The sequence below is a fragment of the Rutilus rutilus genome (assembly GCF_951802725.1).
Source record: "Rutilus rutilus genome assembly, chromosome: 17".
In the NCBI taxonomy this organism is placed as follows: domain Eukaryota; kingdom Metazoa; phylum Chordata; class Actinopteri; order Cypriniformes; family Leuciscidae; genus Rutilus; species Rutilus rutilus.
This window is the reverse complement of record NC_140230.1, coordinates 36689648-36707147: the sequence shown is the minus strand read 5'-3', so window position 1 is coordinate 36707147 and position 17500 is coordinate 36689648. Positions and strand designations below refer to the sequence as shown.

Sequence of the window (17500 nt, the reverse complement as noted above, 5' to 3'; positions counted from 1 at the left end):
AGCATCTTGATATGCCACACCTGTGAGGTGGATGGATTATCTCGGCAAAGGAGAAGTGCTCACTAACACAGATTTAGACAGATTTGTGAACAATATTTGAGAGAAATAGGCCTTTTGTGTACATAGAAAAAGTCTTAGATCTTTGAGTTCAGCTCATGAAAAATGGGGGCAAAAACAAAAGTGTTGCGTTTATAATTTTGTATAAATAGCCTGTGGTCGTTAAAATAAAATAAAATAAAAATAAATCTAAAGTAAATTTTTTTTTTTAATTAAATTAAAAAAATTAAAAAATGTAATTGAATAAAAATAATTAAACAATTAAATCACATTTATCCCAGTACTTTTTTAATGTTTGTAAACAAATAAAGCATAATAAAGCTAAATAGAGTGGAATATGAAGGAAATAAAATGATAAAAAGTCAAATAAAAAACAAAAAGTCAAATAAAGTAATATAACAAACTAAAAATAAAACACAAAATAGCATTTTAAAAACAGTTGTGCCAGTACTGAGAATTTTTTGTAATAATAAAATAAAATACTAAAATAATCAAGCCAAATAAAAATGACAAAACCTTCAATAAAATAATAAAATAAAATAAATGAAAAATAAATAAATAAATAAAAAAAATTTTTGAAACACTTGTTCCAGTGCTGTTTTGTGGTTGATAAAAAATTAAATACAAAAAAAAATATATATATATATATTAGTGCTGTCAACGTTAACGCGTTAACGCATGCGATACATTTTTGTCTGGTTTAACGTGTTAAAATATTTAACGCAATTAACGCAGCATCCGTCTTTTCTGCCATCCGTTGGCTAGCTTTACATTATATGATCACGCTCTTATTCATTTAAATGCTTTTAAACATTTCAAGCGCGGCAAGACAAAAGAGAAAGCGCTGTCTGTGAATGTCTTTATGTGACACACACACACACACACACACACACACACACACACACAATGCATAGACAGGGCGCCAGAATCCAGTTCTCTTTCGCGCTTGAACTAACAATAACAATCCCAAAATGTCAGTTTTGTCGATTATCCTCATAAGAGCAGTCTTAAATGATTTATATAAAGTCTAAAATGAACGAAGAGTTGCGAGAGAATGAGGCGCGCGTGTGAGATCCATAGACAGTACGGTATATAAACGGTGAGATCCGCGTGTCTGTCTGCTCTTAAAGGGACAGCAGCCAATAAAGCTTTCCTGTCAGTAAAGTTAAAGAACAAAGGGAACAGAGAAAATGACTCACTGCTGTTGACTAAATAACTTTTGTAGCTTTAATAAGGATTAACTATTTAATTTATAGTTTATGCAGTGCAGACTGCATATAACTTTGATAACTTTATTACAGTATATTTCCTAACTGTTAAGACAGGAAGGGCACGAATAAATATGACATTTATTATGGGTTTATGTTAGCATTGTTTTAAGTTCACTTAAATTAAAAAGTGTTATATTTTTGAAGCCTAATAAATGTGAAAAAGAAAAAAAAAAATCAGTAGCTGTATTAATATCAGTAATACTGGCCTTCATTCATAAAAAGATGCCATTAAAAAATTATTTAAAATATACTGTCTTTATGTTGTTTCTTCATTAATTTGATTAACTGTGAAATTATTACATTATAAAATATATTAAAAACGTACAAAAACATTTCTTTTTTATTGCGATTAATTGCGATTAATCACAGAAAAAATTTGTGATTAATCTAGTTAAAGTTTTTAATCGATTGACAGCACTAATATATATATATATATATATTTTTTTTACGTTTTAGGAACACATGTGCCAGTCCTGAGAATGTTTTGGAATAAAAATAACTAACTACATAAACTACAAAATAAAACAAATGCGCCAATTATGAGTGTTTCAGACTTAAATTGACTGTATCATAAATGTCAGTCACTCTCAGGCCTTCGGTTGAACGAACTGATCTGAAATCATGGGGTAAAGTTGACAACGGATGTCAAACTGAAGAGCCGAACTGATGCTTCATTTCTCTGGTCCCCGTGAGGAAGAAGCGGTGGACTGTAAAGAGCCATTCGAGTGGGCGGATATAGTGAGCGTTTGAAGAGTAAACTCTCCCCGGACAATAAGAGACACTCACACGAGCCTGGAACTGCCACGGGCTCTTCAAACAGCATTTGACTGAATCAACCTGACAATAAATCAACTGTGCTTATAAAGATCCGCGCTGACACACACTCTCTGGTGTGACCAGACTGTCACTAGGCCAGTGAATATCCTTTTGTCTCAGCAATGAAGGAAAATGTGATTTTGAGTTATTAATAGGCACATCTGAAGTCACATTGTGCCATTTGAAAGGGCCGTTTCTGCACTTGAAGATAAAAGCAGGTTAAAACTGACAGAAACGGGCCTTATGAACAGCCTTATACTCATTCCATCATAATGGCTTTGATACGAGAGACCGAGAGCATCTACTGGTTCTTACCTTAAAGCCCAGACTGCTGTTCATGGAGCCGAACTCTGGAGAACCGGGATTTTCACACGTCGTCCGATGCGGTTCTGCGGAAAAATCGTCATCATCATCTCCTGCAGTGTTATATTCATAATCGGGTTAGGAAAAGCTGATGTAATGGTAGTAAACCACTGAAGAAGGACATAATGTTCACATTCGCATCATAGATCTAAGCTGGAGTGGATATTAAAAACAAAACTGGCAGCCAGAACTTTACCGTAAAAAATACAGTAGCAACATTTTAGGGTTTTAATAATGGATTTAACTTAAATTTATACAGTGCTGTTCAAAAGATTTTTTATTTATTTAATGAAATTGATACTTTAATTTAGGGCTGTGCGATTATTGATTTTCAGCTTCCAATAATTATGAAAACAAGATAATCGGACCGTGTAACAGTATAATGGATCTGTGCATTCGCTCTTAAAGTGACATAATAGCCTAATAAACCTGCTTTTCTTACATTAGTGAACCATATTTACTGCTAATTGTGAAAATTTACTGATATTTTAAATTAGTCATATTGTGAAATAAGCAAACTAGCAAAAGCGTGAACATAAATGGACAACGATTTTTTGCACTCTCAAATTCCAGATTTTCATATAGTTGCATCTCGGCTGAATTTTTCAGATGATGTATAAATCTCAATTTAAAAAATAATTGACCCTTGTGATCCAGGGTCACATATATGAGTGTTTATTATTATTATTATTAAAGGTAACGCACCTATGCAGCGCGGTTGCGAGCCGCTCCAGGTGGCGTCTGACTGGCAGGTGCGTGTCGATGAGCCCACCAGCAGATAGGGGGCGCTACAGCTGAAGAACACCTCGGCTCTGAAGATGAAGCTCTGACCCTCTCGTGTGGCGTGGGCCGGGACGCCCGGGTCGCCGCAGAACTTCGCTGTGAACATACAACACTCATTTACAGACCATTTCACTCCTTTAAATAGACTTTTCACATGAAATATGTAATTTAATGAGGAAAAATGCTGATTTGATCCCATGGAAACTCTGCAAACATTACAGAAAACTAGATTTAAATGTGAGTTTACACTCTCAAATAGCTGTTTATAAATGTCATCTCTACCAGGGTTATTATCTTTAACCAAAATTAAAACATTTCTGTTACTAGAAATAAAGACATTTTGCTAATTGAAAAACGTAATATATATTATATAAACAAATGAATTTGACATATCACACAAAAAATTGCTAAAACAAGCAAATGAAAGCAATTTTAAAATATGAATAACAACTATAATATTATACCCTATAAATGATACTATAATAGCACTATTTATCTTTCTCCTTTAAGTAAAACTGGCTCGATTTTGATGTAATTTGAGCTTTAAGCAGCCAGTTTATGTTTAATGCAAGCTAAGCATTATCTTGTTATTTCTGATTATTTCTTCCCAGATAATGATTTTCGTCTGAAAGGCACATATCTGACCTCGTCACCGCCGCTGTCCAGGAAAATCTGATCTATAACCTTGTTTTCTGAATGATTTATGAGCGAGTAACCCGACCTGACACTCAAAACAAACTTCTGAGGTGAACCACTGAAGAGACACGCTCTGAGACGGACGGAGGAAGAGTCAATTATTAAACAGGCAGGTTTATTAATACCAGCGTATGATTTTAGAAACTCGCCGAACCCTTTCATTCTCACATTTTAAACTCAAGAGCTCATTTTCCAGGAGCTAAGAAGTGGAATTTTTCAGTTTGATTTCATAATGTTTTTGAAAGAGTCTCTTCTGCTCACCAAAAGCTGCATTTATTTGATCAAAAATACTGTAAAAATTTTGAAATATTATTCCAATGTAAATCAGCTGTTTTCTATGTGAATATACAGTAAAGTGTAATTTATTCCTGTGATCAAAGCTGAATGTTCAGCATCATTACTCCAGTCTTCAGTGTCACATGATCCTTCACAAATCACTCTAATATGAGGATTTGATGCTCAATACACATTTCTGAATATTATCAGTGTTGATTACTGATTAATAATTTTGTGGAAACCGTGAAAACCTACCACTCAAAAGTTTGGGGTACTTAACTTTTTTACATTTATTTATTTAATGATTTATTTTTATTTTATATTAACAATTGAACCATTATTAAAACCTGAGCACCAACAATAATTTATAATATTTGAGCATCTAAAGGATCATGTCACAATGTAGCTTTGATCACAGGAATAAATTAAACTTTAATATATATATTCACATAGAAAACCACTGATTTAAATCACAATAATATTTCACAATTTTTACTGTGTTTTTGATCTTACCGACCCCAATCTCTTAAACAGTAGTGTACACTACACACATGCACTCATTATTCAGGTGCAATAGACTCTAAAATGAGGATCCACAGCTACACGTTCTCTGGCACACTTTGGTTTTGCCGTGCAACAAGAAAGAGAAGCACGTCTGAGAGCGTAAGACTGACAGACCACATATTAAATCTATTTCCACATCTGATATGTCCTGATTTCAGCAGGGCGAGAGTGTTTGATATATAAATTGCATGGAAGCTCTCCAGGCTTCATGGTATTTAAAGATCAGAAGTGGAGCGTTGAGTTTCAGCAGAGGTCGCTCACCTGAATGTGAATCAGAGTAATTATCCCTCTTTAAACCCCAGCGGAAGCCAAAGGGTCTGCCATGCTGGGATGTATAATTCACCGATGGGAAAACCTGAGTTCACTGGCTTTAAGTGTGACCGCCGCAGAAACACAGATCATCACATGAGGCAGTATGACCGCGTTTAACACACGTCAACTCCATTAAAGCACATTTTACAGAGGTGGTTGATTATGCTTAGACTTCTAACTTTAGTTAGTGTGTAATGTTGCTGTCTGATCATAAACAACATCTGCAAAGTTACGACGCTCAAAGTTCAAAGCAAAGGGAGATATTTGCTTTAACAGAAATGGCTTCTTAAGGACTTTAAACCCCGCCCCCGGGAACGCGATTTATAGATTAACATGACAGAATGGCTAGAAGATAACTACACATCAGCTTCATAAATTCATCAACGAACCAATCAGAAATGTCCTGTTGCTTCTACATGTTATCACTTCTTCTCGAGGCTCTCCATCATTGTCTGACTCCGGTTTGAACATAAAAGGCTAAAAGTTTTTGACATTTTCAGTGTGTGTGTGTGTGTGTGAGGTAATCGGAGCTGCTAAAGGCCTATTTATACTTCTGCGTCGAACTGCCGGCTACCCTACGGCGTACCCTGACGTGCACCTCTCCAAAAATTTAACAACGCGTCAATTCTACGCGGACACAAGCGCTGTGATTGGTCTGCCAGAACCCCTCCCTCGGGGTTTCACATGCTCCCTAGGTGCGCGTCAACACGGACAACGACACATAAGTATAAATTAAAACCAACACGTTGCCTACGGCGTATAGGCTCCGGCGTAGGTCCAACGCAGAAGTATAATGAGGCCTTAAGTCAACAATACAATCTGTTGTAGCTCCGCCCTCTGTGCCAGAAGCAGCAGCTCATTTGCATTTAAAGGAACACACACAAAAACGAAAAATTTTAACATGCTATAAAAAAAATATCTGTGGGGTATTTTGAGCTAAAACTTCACACACACACTCTGGGGACATCAGAGACTTACTTTACATCTGTGAAAAGGCCATTATATCAGCCCTTTAAACGCCAGTCAGTCAGTCGTGAGGATCTGCTTTCACTGAAGCGCTTTGATTGATTGTATAAAAAGACGACTCGACGGACTCGACGCCTGTGAAGAGACGACTCGACGCTGGCGATATGTTTATGCCCTAAATTAATACATGATTAACTAACTGTATTTTTCTATGTACATTTCTGAAATGCACTTTCTGTAAAGCTGCTTTGAAACAATATGTATTGTGAAAAGCGCTATACAAATAAATTTGAATTGAATTGAATTGAATAAAAAAACATTATACAAAAAATAAATAAAATAAATTGATACAGTACCACTCAAAAGTTTGTGTAAGAGTTTTTTAAAATGTGTAATTCTTTTTATAATTTAAATGAATACTTCTATTCAGCAAGGACGCATTAAATTGATCAAAAGTGACAGTAAAGATAATTAAAATATTTAATTAATGAAAAGAATCCTCAAAAAATATATTACATTTGTTGCAATTTAATAATATATATATTTTAATTTATTTGAAAGAAAGCACTGTAAAATACTTTTTTGTTTTTACACCTGAAATTCACTTTTGCTTTTACAGTGGAGAACAAACACACTTTGCACACATGAAAACTGATCTAATGCATTTTCATTTTGACTGTGTGTGTTTTTTGCATATATAGTGTGATGGATATAACGATACAAACATCCACAACGTACAAACTCTTCACCATCATATATTCCACGAGCAACGGCAGGACAAACGTGGCACTGCGACAACACAATCCGTGATGCATGAGACCGTTCTCATCTGACTGCGCTTTCTTTCCTTTCTTTGACGGAAAAAATGATTTCAACAGCTCTAGGCTAGAGCAAGTTATGCATAATAATCAGACGTGGAGGACCAGTCAGGCCCGTGTCAGAGGAAACTTCTGTGATGAATAATACAGTGCTCTGGAGAAGCAGCAAACACACAACAGAAGCACGTCTCCAGAAGAACACTCGCTGCGTGATTTAATAAATCCATTAAATCTACAGATGGGCAGATTGCATGCTTTAATATTCAGTGCTTTCTATGAATACGATACGCTTTTCTTAAAGCATTCGATGCATAAATAATAATTATTATTTTTTTGTCGTAACTTTTAGATACTGTATGCAAGATAAAAATGATCAAACATAAAATTAACCAAGCATGAACATTTGGAAAAAAAAGAAAGAAAAGATTTTTACGTAAATTAAGTTTTGAGAAGTCTCTTCTGCTCACCAAGGCTGGATTCATGTGATCAAAAATACAGTAAAAATTGTGAAATATTATTATAATTCATAATAGCTGTTTTCTATGTGAATATATATTTCTATGTGACCCATAAGTATACATGATACTTTTTTCAACTTTAAAAAAAAATATATATATACAAAAAAAACTTGTGATACAGCACCACTCAAAAGTTTGTAGGTATGTAAGAGTTTTTTTAAATGTGTTAAAATGTGTTTTTTTTTTAAATTTATTTTAAGTGTAATTAAAGTGTAATTTATTCCTGTGATCAAAGCTGAATTTTCAGTACATTACTCCAGTCTTCAGTGTCACATGATCACTTCAGAAATCACTGACGGATCATTAAAAAAAAGTACTGTAATTTAAGGGATAAATAAGTTTATCAATAAGTCCATTTGATTGCAGACTAAATGGCCTAATTTTACAACTGTAACTTTAAAATAAAGTAAAAATCAGAGAATAATCCATCGGGCCCTATTTTAACGTTCTGAAACGCAAGTATCAAGCGCGAAACGCAAGTAACTTTGTGGGCGGGTCTTGCTATTATACTGGCGGGATAAATGACTCTTGTGCCCGACGCAAATCTAAAATGTGTTGGTCTGAAGCAGCTTCATTACTCATAGTGTGGTTTGGGCGTAACGTGAAATAAACCAATCAGAGCGTCATCTCACATTCCCTTTAAGAGCAGGCGTGCTTGTTCCATGGCGGATTGCTATTATAACGGCGGATTTGCCAGGAGCGGTTCACAGCCGAGGAGACCGGCGTTCTCGTCAGGACCGTAAAACACAGAGAAGTGACATTGGGGACGGAGAAACACACACAAATTAGCTTCGGTTAAACAGGCGTATGATAATTTGGGTAAATGTGTAAGCTAGATTTATGCCTATTTTGTCACATCTTCATGGACACAACAATGATTTCCCTCGTGTGGAATATTTTTCCTTGTAATTATGTATGGTTTGCAAAAATGTGAACTGCTGCGTCTGCGTGTAGATGAGAGAAGCAAAGTGTATGTGTGTTGTGCACACGCTACATTATGGCCAAGCATGCGCCCTTAAAATAGCATCTGAATAACGCGCCGCTGACTTTAGACGAGGTTTCTTCTGGTCAGTGGCGGAATTGTTTTCTGAAACTGCAAAATAGCACCAGGGAACGTTTGCGCCGGAACACGCCTCCTCTTTTCGCTGAACCGCCCCCGGGAGCGCAAGTTCATTCCCTAATTTACCGACGTGCGTCTGTGGAGGGAAAAGTCCGCTGTGCGTCGGGTGCAAGATAAGACCCAATAATAGACATGTCCCAAAAATGAACAGAAAATATATCTAATATTTCGTTTGACCACCTCAGATCTTTATCAGTTGCACTTATATGTTGAAAATGAAGGATAAAAGGCCTTATTTTCCACCCTATTCCTGGAAAGTGCCACACGGAGTTACGAGACGAGTCTCTGATCGCGTATCACGGATCTAATCTCGTAGCGCTGGACGACTCCTGCAAGATTGAATTATGATTTATGCCTCATCAGCACTAAGAGCTGAATATCTAATATCTGCAGCTGATCTCTGATCCAGCATTACACGGGAACGAAAGATGCCGGGTTAAACGGGACACAGCTGGAAAAAAGAAAAAGTACATTTGGAAAGTTTGTGGCTGTTAATGAGGAAGAGATTAATGAGCTGTTTACCTTCAAATAGCATGTTTGCAATTAAAACTTGATGAAACTGGGACTGATCAAGGGTGAGAGAGTGTGTGTGTTGTTTCTCTCTGCTCTGAATGCAATGAAAGCATTAATGTACGGATATATCTGCTTCTGAATGATGGTATGAAGTCGTCAGAATATGCTAATTACTCTCTGCAGGACGAGATTGCTTTCCTTTATGATCACAGAGGATTGTTGGTTATGAAGAAAAGCAGGCATTTCTGCGTTTATGAATGACAGGATTGTGCAAAAAGCTCTCAGGAATAAAAGCTGATGATCACGCTGGTCTCGAGTTGTTCAGCGCGTCTTTGTGCTTCTCGTCCTCGCAAAACAGCGGAACAACACATCAAATCACTCAGACTCTTACCAATTCCTGTTACTAATGAGTTTTATATACAATCTTTTGTTCTGATAATGATCTGAGATTATATTTGACATAAGTGTACCTGACCCAGAAGTATTTATGACCCTTTTTTTCATATATGTGTCTCATCATGTCTTACACATAAGAAAAAGAAAAAATCATGCTCTGATAAATCATAGTTATGACATACTAGGTCGAAATTATGACATAAAAAGTCTATACTGTGAGATAAAAACTCAAAATTGACATGCCATAATTTTTTACTTTTGACAATTTTGAGTAAAGTCATAATTTCATTTTTTTAATCACATAATTTTGACTTTTGTCAATTTAGATTTTTTTAAACTTTCTTTTTAAAAAGGTAAATTTTTTGACTCATAATTTAAGTCATAGTTTTGACTTTTAAATCCTAATTTCGATTTAGAATGTCATAATTTTGACTTTGTAGTCTCAATTTAAACTTTTTAAGTCATATTTTTGACTTTTTAAGGCATAATTAAAACATTTTAATCACATAATTTTGAACTAAGTCATAATTTAGACTTCATTTGTCAATTTTGACTAAGTCATAATTTCAACTTTTTAAATCATTTTGAATTTTTAATCATATCAACTTTTTAAGTCATAATTTTGATTTGTCAATTTCAACTTTTTAAAATCATTCTGACTTAAGTCATAATTTGGATTTTTTTATCTCATCATTTTGACTTTGAAGTCACAATTTCAACTTTTTAAGTCATAATTACAACTTTTTATTCTCATAATTTTGACCCAAGTCATAATTAGATTTTTTAAGTCATAATTTTGACTTTTCATCTCATAACTATGACATAACATGACATAATTTCATCTTTTTTGTCATAATTATGACTTACCAGAGCATGATTGTCTTCCTCATGTGGCAGAAATGGGCTTCCATTCGAGTCACATATTTACTCTATGCTCAAAAAGATTATACTTCATTGCTGATGACAGTACAGTGTGTGTGGAGACAATGATAATCAAGCTTTAGCCTATAGCTAAACTCATTATTCCTGAAACTCCATTATTAAGTGAGAAAGCACGCACAGATCCACGACTGTTTCAGTTAACATACTATAATCTGTCATGCACACATCTTACTATTTAAGAAGGATAGCATGTGAAATGCATGTTATATGAAATGCATTTTCATATTCTCAGCATCTCACTAAATGCAGCATTCTTTCTGGATGTGTATTATATGTGTGTGTGTGTGTGTGTGTGTGTGTGTGTGTGTGTGACGGCTCTCTGTTCTCATTCTGAATATCAAGATCTCTCTGCTTCATGGAAAGTGCTGTAAGCTAAAGGTTTAGCATCAGTATGCAATAAATGTCCCTGTCTGACATGAGCTGTCACTGAAAGAGTGTCTCGAGAAGTCTCAGATCACAGCCGTCTCTGTGACAAACTTACAATCTGTTAACAGCAGAGAGAGAGAGAGAGAGGGGGAGAGAGAGAGAGAGGAGAGAGAGAGAGAGAGAGAGGAGAGAGAGAGAGGGGGGGAGAGAGAGAGAGAGAGAGAGAGAGAGAGAGAGAGAGAGAGTGAGAGATTATATGTTGTTGGTGATACTCACGCAGACACAGAGGAATCTCTCCGCTCCAGGATCCGTCGGACACACACGTGAGGACAGCTGGGAAGGAGAGCTCGTATCCCAGCATGCACCTGTAGCTCACGCTCGAGCCCCACGCGAACTCCGACCCCTCCACCTCTCCGTTCGGGACGCTGGGAGGAGCAGCGCAGGACACGGCTGGAGGAGAGAGCTCACTTCAGTCCAACAGCTTTACTCACATCTGATGACATTCAGTACAGGGATTATGCTAATGAGTAGATGCAATGCCACACACACACACACACATTCTACCATTCAGACGTTTGGGACGGTAAGATTACAAACAGTAATATTGTGAAATATGTGATCAAAGCTGAATTTATTTGATCAAAAATACAGTAATTATGCCATTCAATAAAGGAATTATGCAAATTAGAGTTGTTTGGACAACAACAAGTATGCAATGCCACATACATAATACATGATCTCATCTATTAATCAATCATATTTCAGATGCACATGTTCATCACGACGTCGACATTCAGACAACTTTGTTTCATTTGCTCCCAGTGAGCAGGAATTGAATTCATTCATATTCATTTCATTAATTAATACCCTCATGCAATAAAAGAACACATCTTATGATGGATTTCAAAACATCTGAATATCTGTCAAACACTCGAGAGTTCAAATACATGTTAATGTTGACATGTCCCCCAGTGTAAGCGCCGTCCCACACATGATCTGAGTGTCAGGATCACACGGAAACTAAAACTCATTTATTGCACATTTTCATATTAATAATGCAAACCAGATCGCGCTAAATAGAAAACAATGCAAATTACACTACAATTTTGTAAGATTTTTTGTCTCTTCTGCTCACCCAGGCTGCATTTATTTGATCAAAAATACAGTAATTTTTTAAAAAATATTATTCTAATATAAAATATCAGTTTTCTATGTGAATATACAGTAAAGTGTAATTTATTCCTGTGATCAAAGCTGAATGTTCAGCATCATTACTCCAGTCTTCAGTGTCACATGATCCTTCACAAATCACTCTAATATGATGATTTGATGCTTAATTGAGAAATAAAATTTATATATTTATTTTTTAATTTTTTTTAGTTATATTTAAAAAAAAAAAATTATTTTACATTTTAATTTTAATTTTTTTTTTAATTATTATTATTTAATAATTATTATATAAATCTCACATACCCCACATTTTGGAGTTATCACAGTTTCAACAAAAATCTGAAACTGTTTCCAACACTGATAATAATCATAACTGTTTCTTGAGCATCAAATCATCATATTAGAGTGATTTGTGAAGGATCATGTGACACTGAAGACTGGAGTAATGATGCTGAACATTCAGCTTTGATCACAGGAATAAATTACACTTTACTGTATATTCACATAGAAAACAGATATTTTACATTAGAATAATATTTCACAATTTTTACTGTATTTTTGATCAAATAAGCGCACCCGTGATGAGCAGAAGAGAGTGTAAATGAAACTCCCCGTTCACTTCTCACGTCCCGACACACACTCCACATCACAGCAGGAGAAACACAGCTAGTCTTCCTGAAGTGTGGACACTGCAGTCCTGATCTGTATGTTGAGGCTGTTCTGCCCTCTGGCAACGCTTTAATATTGAGAAGACCATCGATGAAGAAAGGAAGGTTTTTCTGTCATTTTCTGCCTTGAAGGACCACATCCACTTCAACATCACACAATAAAGCACAAACACTGTATTCAGACATCGAGAGTGAGTTCTGAAGGGCTAAAGCAGGGTTTTACAGCACTATCACTCGTGCTCAAGAGGTTTACAAGAGGCTGATAAACACAACATTAGGAAACTGTGTTTCCAGCGGTTTATGTATATGCATTTATATGGATAGAAGTGTTTGCATGCATGTATAGCTATATATACGTATGTAATATTTAGGTATGTATGTGCGTATACACATTGGGATGTATATGGGTGTGTATGGTATGTGTATTTGTGTATGTACTTACGTAGATGCATGAATGGAAGTTGTTTATTTCGTATATTTACTATATTAGTCCATATTACCGTAATAACTTGTTTTAAATAATAAATTGAATGTCTTTGCTTGGACTAGTGTCATTGTTTGGTATGATATGTAATGTGAGAGTATTGAGTGTGTGTGTGTGTGTGTGTGTGTGTAAGGGAATTGGAGGTGTTTTTGAATTTGTTCTGTTAAGTTGGTCGTTGTATGGTGTTTTGTAATTGATAGATATTCAGATTATTGATTGATTGATTGTATTGTCTATTTTTGTCATGCGTGTTGTCTTGATTTTCTGTTGCTGCTGTAACACCTTAATTTCCCCTTGGGATTAATAAAGGAAGTCCAAGTCCAAGTCCAAGTCCAAGTCCAAGTCCAAGTCCAAGTCCAAGTCTAAGTTTAAGTCTGAGTTTAAGTTTAAGTCCAAGTCCAAGTCCAAGTCCAAGTCCAAGTCCAAGTCCAAGTCCAAGTCCAAGTCCAAGTCTAAGTTTAAGTCTGAGTTTAAGTTTAAGTCCAAGTCCAAGTCCAAGTTTAAGTTTAAGTTTAAGTTTAAGTTTAAGTTTAAGTTTAGTCTAAATCTAAGTCTACTCTAACTGTGACTGAGGGCTGGAATCCATGGTTTGCAACCTGTTTTCACCTGTTGCATCATCTTCACTTGAACTTTAATGAGACTTCTCTGGTGTTTTGTGTCTGGAGCGAGTGCTAAATCCATGCAAATGTTTCTTTCCTGAACACACCAGGATTTCCAGCACTGGGGGAATCAACAGAAGTCAGAAAACGTCTGCAGGGCCAATCAAAAGATTTTTAAATTGCAAATCTCAAATTGATAAAAAGCACACAGATGGAAACTGGAGCGCTGAATCTCAGAGTCGGAGAGCAGCTGGGGTCCGGACGGAAGAGGAATAAATGATGAGATGTTTGGGAAAGCAAGCAAGAGATGCTCACATGTGCGAATCCCGCCGTGCAGAACTAACAGATTACACTCAACGGTCAATAATGTGTCCATTAGTTCATCAGCGTTTGTTAAAGGGACAGGTCAGATTATTTACTCAAGCTCAAACACGTTTTTATGTTCAACACAAAAGGACATTATAAAAATATTTTTTGGTGTTCAAAACGAGTATGAGACAAGATTTCACGGCAAAAATGCCCTGTATGAGTTTTTGTCTATATATATATAAATATTATAGTTAAGCAATATCACATAACTGCTGTTTTTGTCCCGAACAACTTGAGCGCAAATGTGATCCTGATTTTCCACAACATTCAATAAATAAGAAGTTAAGGTTGTGTTATATTTATGACACAAAGCTGTCTGTTTTTGCTTAATTTTGCCATAATTTTGGAATGAATCTGCGGTTTTGAGCAAATCAGTCGGGTGAACCAATGACTCAATGACTCGTTCATTAAGAGAGTCATTTACTTGATTCCTCATGAACGAATCAGCCGTTTGAACGAATCGAATGAATTAAAGGTGCTGTATGTAACTTTTTTTATAAAATGAATCCTTTTTTTATTGCCCGTCTGTGAAGGGGTTGTAATCACACATTACAATGATCCACTTTTCGCGTTTTGCTATTACCTCTTAAGGCCAGTATTCCTATTTTTATGTGAAGTCTCCGGGTCGGATTTTCTGCGAAATCCACCGGATGTGACGTGCATGCGCGCTCCCGAGCCTCTCCGTTTTATATATACAGTCTATTGCGACGGCACTGCAGCTAACGACATGGAGTCTGATAACACCAAAAAACGACCTGCCTCCAGCACAACACAGACTCCAACACAAACTCAAAAAAAAAAAAAAAATTTTTTTTATCTGCTGAAGCTCGTCAGGACAAACAGCAATCGGATCGTCTCAGGACGAAAACACGGATCAACATTGGCAGAGCGTTTGAATTATGGAGAGACCTCCGCTTTGTTTTAGGTATAAAAACAGACCCTGAGTTGGCTTTCATCCTTTTGGACAGGTAAGCTAACAATACTTCAAAGCATGTAAAATATATTGTGATTTTGTGCTTTAGTTGGCTCAAGTTAGACATCATTAGTTCGCCAGCTAACGCCGACCATTTGCTAACGTTATCTGATGTGAAAGACTACAGTTGTAACTTTATTGCTTTTCACGAGCACGAGCGCTGTTGTTGCAATCTGAAACATCACCGCTAGAGGCCGCTGGATCCTACATACAGCACCTTTAATGACTCATTCATTTATACATTTATGTCGTTTCAAACCTGTATGACTTTCACGTAACATAAAGGAAGATATTTTGAAGAATGTTGGTGACCAAAATGTTGTAGTCTGTAAATATATCGAAATACCAATGGCTGTTGTAAGCCTACAATTTGCAATTTGCAAAAAGTTATATTTTAATTTTACATTTTAAAGTTTAATTTAAAAACCACAATTTAATTTGATTTTATTATTTAATAATCTTACATACCCCAAATATTTTAGTTGTTATCACAGTTTCAACCAAAATACGAAGCAGCATATTTTCAACACTGATAATAATCATAAATGTTTCCTGAGCATCAAACCATCATATTATGTTGATCATGTGACACTGAAGACTGGAGTAATGATGCTGAACATTCAGCTTTAATCACAGGAATAAATTACACTTTACTGTATATTCACATAGAGAACAGATGATTTACATTATAATAATATTTCAAAAATTGTTTTACTGTATAAATTAAATGCACCATTCACCGTCAAATTTTATGTCTAAATAAATTCTATGTTGAATCAAAGAAAATATTTCTATCTAAAGCTACTTTTTGTAATGTCTATCTGATGCTTTTCCTATTTAACACAATAATGACTTTTTGCATTTCTCAGCCAAAATTCGATGTGCGATTAATTTACGATTAATCAGCACATCATGTAATTAATATATATATATATGAAGAGTTCAGATGCAAAAGCCTCTAAGTGCCATCTGTAATTTTCTTCTAAAATGAGTATTTTTATCAAGGTCGTATATTTAAGTTCAGTAATTTCACTTTAATGACAATTAATAGGTAATTTTCATTGCCATTAAAGTGGAATAAGTGAACATAAACATACAAGCTTGATAAAAATGATCATCCTAGAAGGAAATTTCAGATGGCACTTACAGGCTTTTGCATCTGAAGTCTTCATATGTGTGTGTGTGTGTGTGTGTGTGTGTGTGTGTGTGTATGAGAAAGTTGCTAAATGTGTTGTCAAATCTCCCCAACGCTGCAGCTTTTAAAGCAGTTTTTGGATCTCGCCAGTTCCTATAAAATGACATTCCTTCAAAACGTCTCCCGTTTGGTTTCCTCATGTGCGTTTGTGAGGGCGAGTAAACGATGACACTTGTGTCGAGGTGAACTGCTCCTGGAAGCTTTGCACTCCGGCAGGATAATATGACTGGCACGGCTGATCAAACCCTCGTAACTTCTGGAGATTAAAGAATATCCTATAAAAACTGGCCTTCAACTCCAGAGCTGTCCGACCCAATCACACTCGAAAGCACAGGGATGAAGCAGGAGTAGCAGCTCTGCTCGGAGTTTAGCTGACATGACCTGATGATTGAAAGCCTTCATGCATAAGATGGAGGATGTGTAATGTATAATACATCAGCTCAAGGTGTGTGGAGACACGAGCATGATGAAGATGATGATGATGATGATGATGATGTGAAACGTTTCATGTGTGAATCTCGTGGCTCCGGGGCCGAATGAGACATGGAAGCTAACAAGGTTAAAAGCTGAACGAGTTCTCGTCCCTCGAAGGGTGCTGAGAATTAAATAGATTCATGCAAACTCCAACTTATTAAAGCAACAAGCCTGTTCGGTTAGCAGGTCGGCATTCCTTAGCATTTCACGTACAAAACAGCTTTAAAAGTGCCATTCTGAGTGATTCAAATAGAATTAAAACTTCTATTCTGCTTTAGAGGAAAAGCTCACCCAGAAAAGACAATTCTGTTATTATTATTATGTTCATTCATAGGGCCCTATGAAATCTGTTTTATTTTTCCCCAAATTGTTTTATTTGTTTCCCAAATTCAGTTTTTTTGGATTCAGTTTACTTTTTTTTTTTTACTCAATTTTAATGGTTAAATTAAATTTTAGTAATCCAAAAGCATGTCTAATTAATTGAAATCATGAAACGTATACAGTCTGACAGCAATTCATTAAAAGTTAACATTTAGGGTCCCATGAAATAGGCCTACGTTTTTTTCTTTTCTTCAAATTTCGTTCTATTTTTACCAAATTGTGTGTTTTCTGTTTTTTTCTGTTCTGTGTAAATTTTAATAATCAAAAAGCATGTCTAACTAATTGAACAACAATTTATTAATCTTTATATTTTTTTTAATTAATTTAAATAAAAATTTTTACCCCCAGAAAATATGTGTTGAGTATAACATATGTGGCGAATAATTTAATTTAATTTAATTTAAACAAAC

The 17500-nt window shown here is 35.6% G+C and overlaps 1 protein-coding gene across 1 annotated transcript in view; it reads right to left on the bottom strand.

Moving 5' to 3' along the window:
* Window positions 1-17500, bottom strand: part of csmd3a (CUB and Sushi multiple domains 3a) — a 317979-nt gene that overhangs the window by 18096 nt on the left and 282383 nt on the right. Inside the window, exons 59-61 of the mRNA XM_084386048.1 lie at window positions 11054-11227; window positions 3213-3386; window positions 2460-2533 (exon numbers count right to left, since the gene is read on the bottom strand). Of these exons, the coding sequence (XP_084242174.1) occupies window positions 2460-2533; window positions 3213-3386; window positions 11054-11227 (422 nt within the window). The remainder of the gene's footprint in view (window positions 1-2459; window positions 2534-3212; window positions 3387-11053; window positions 11228-17500) is intronic.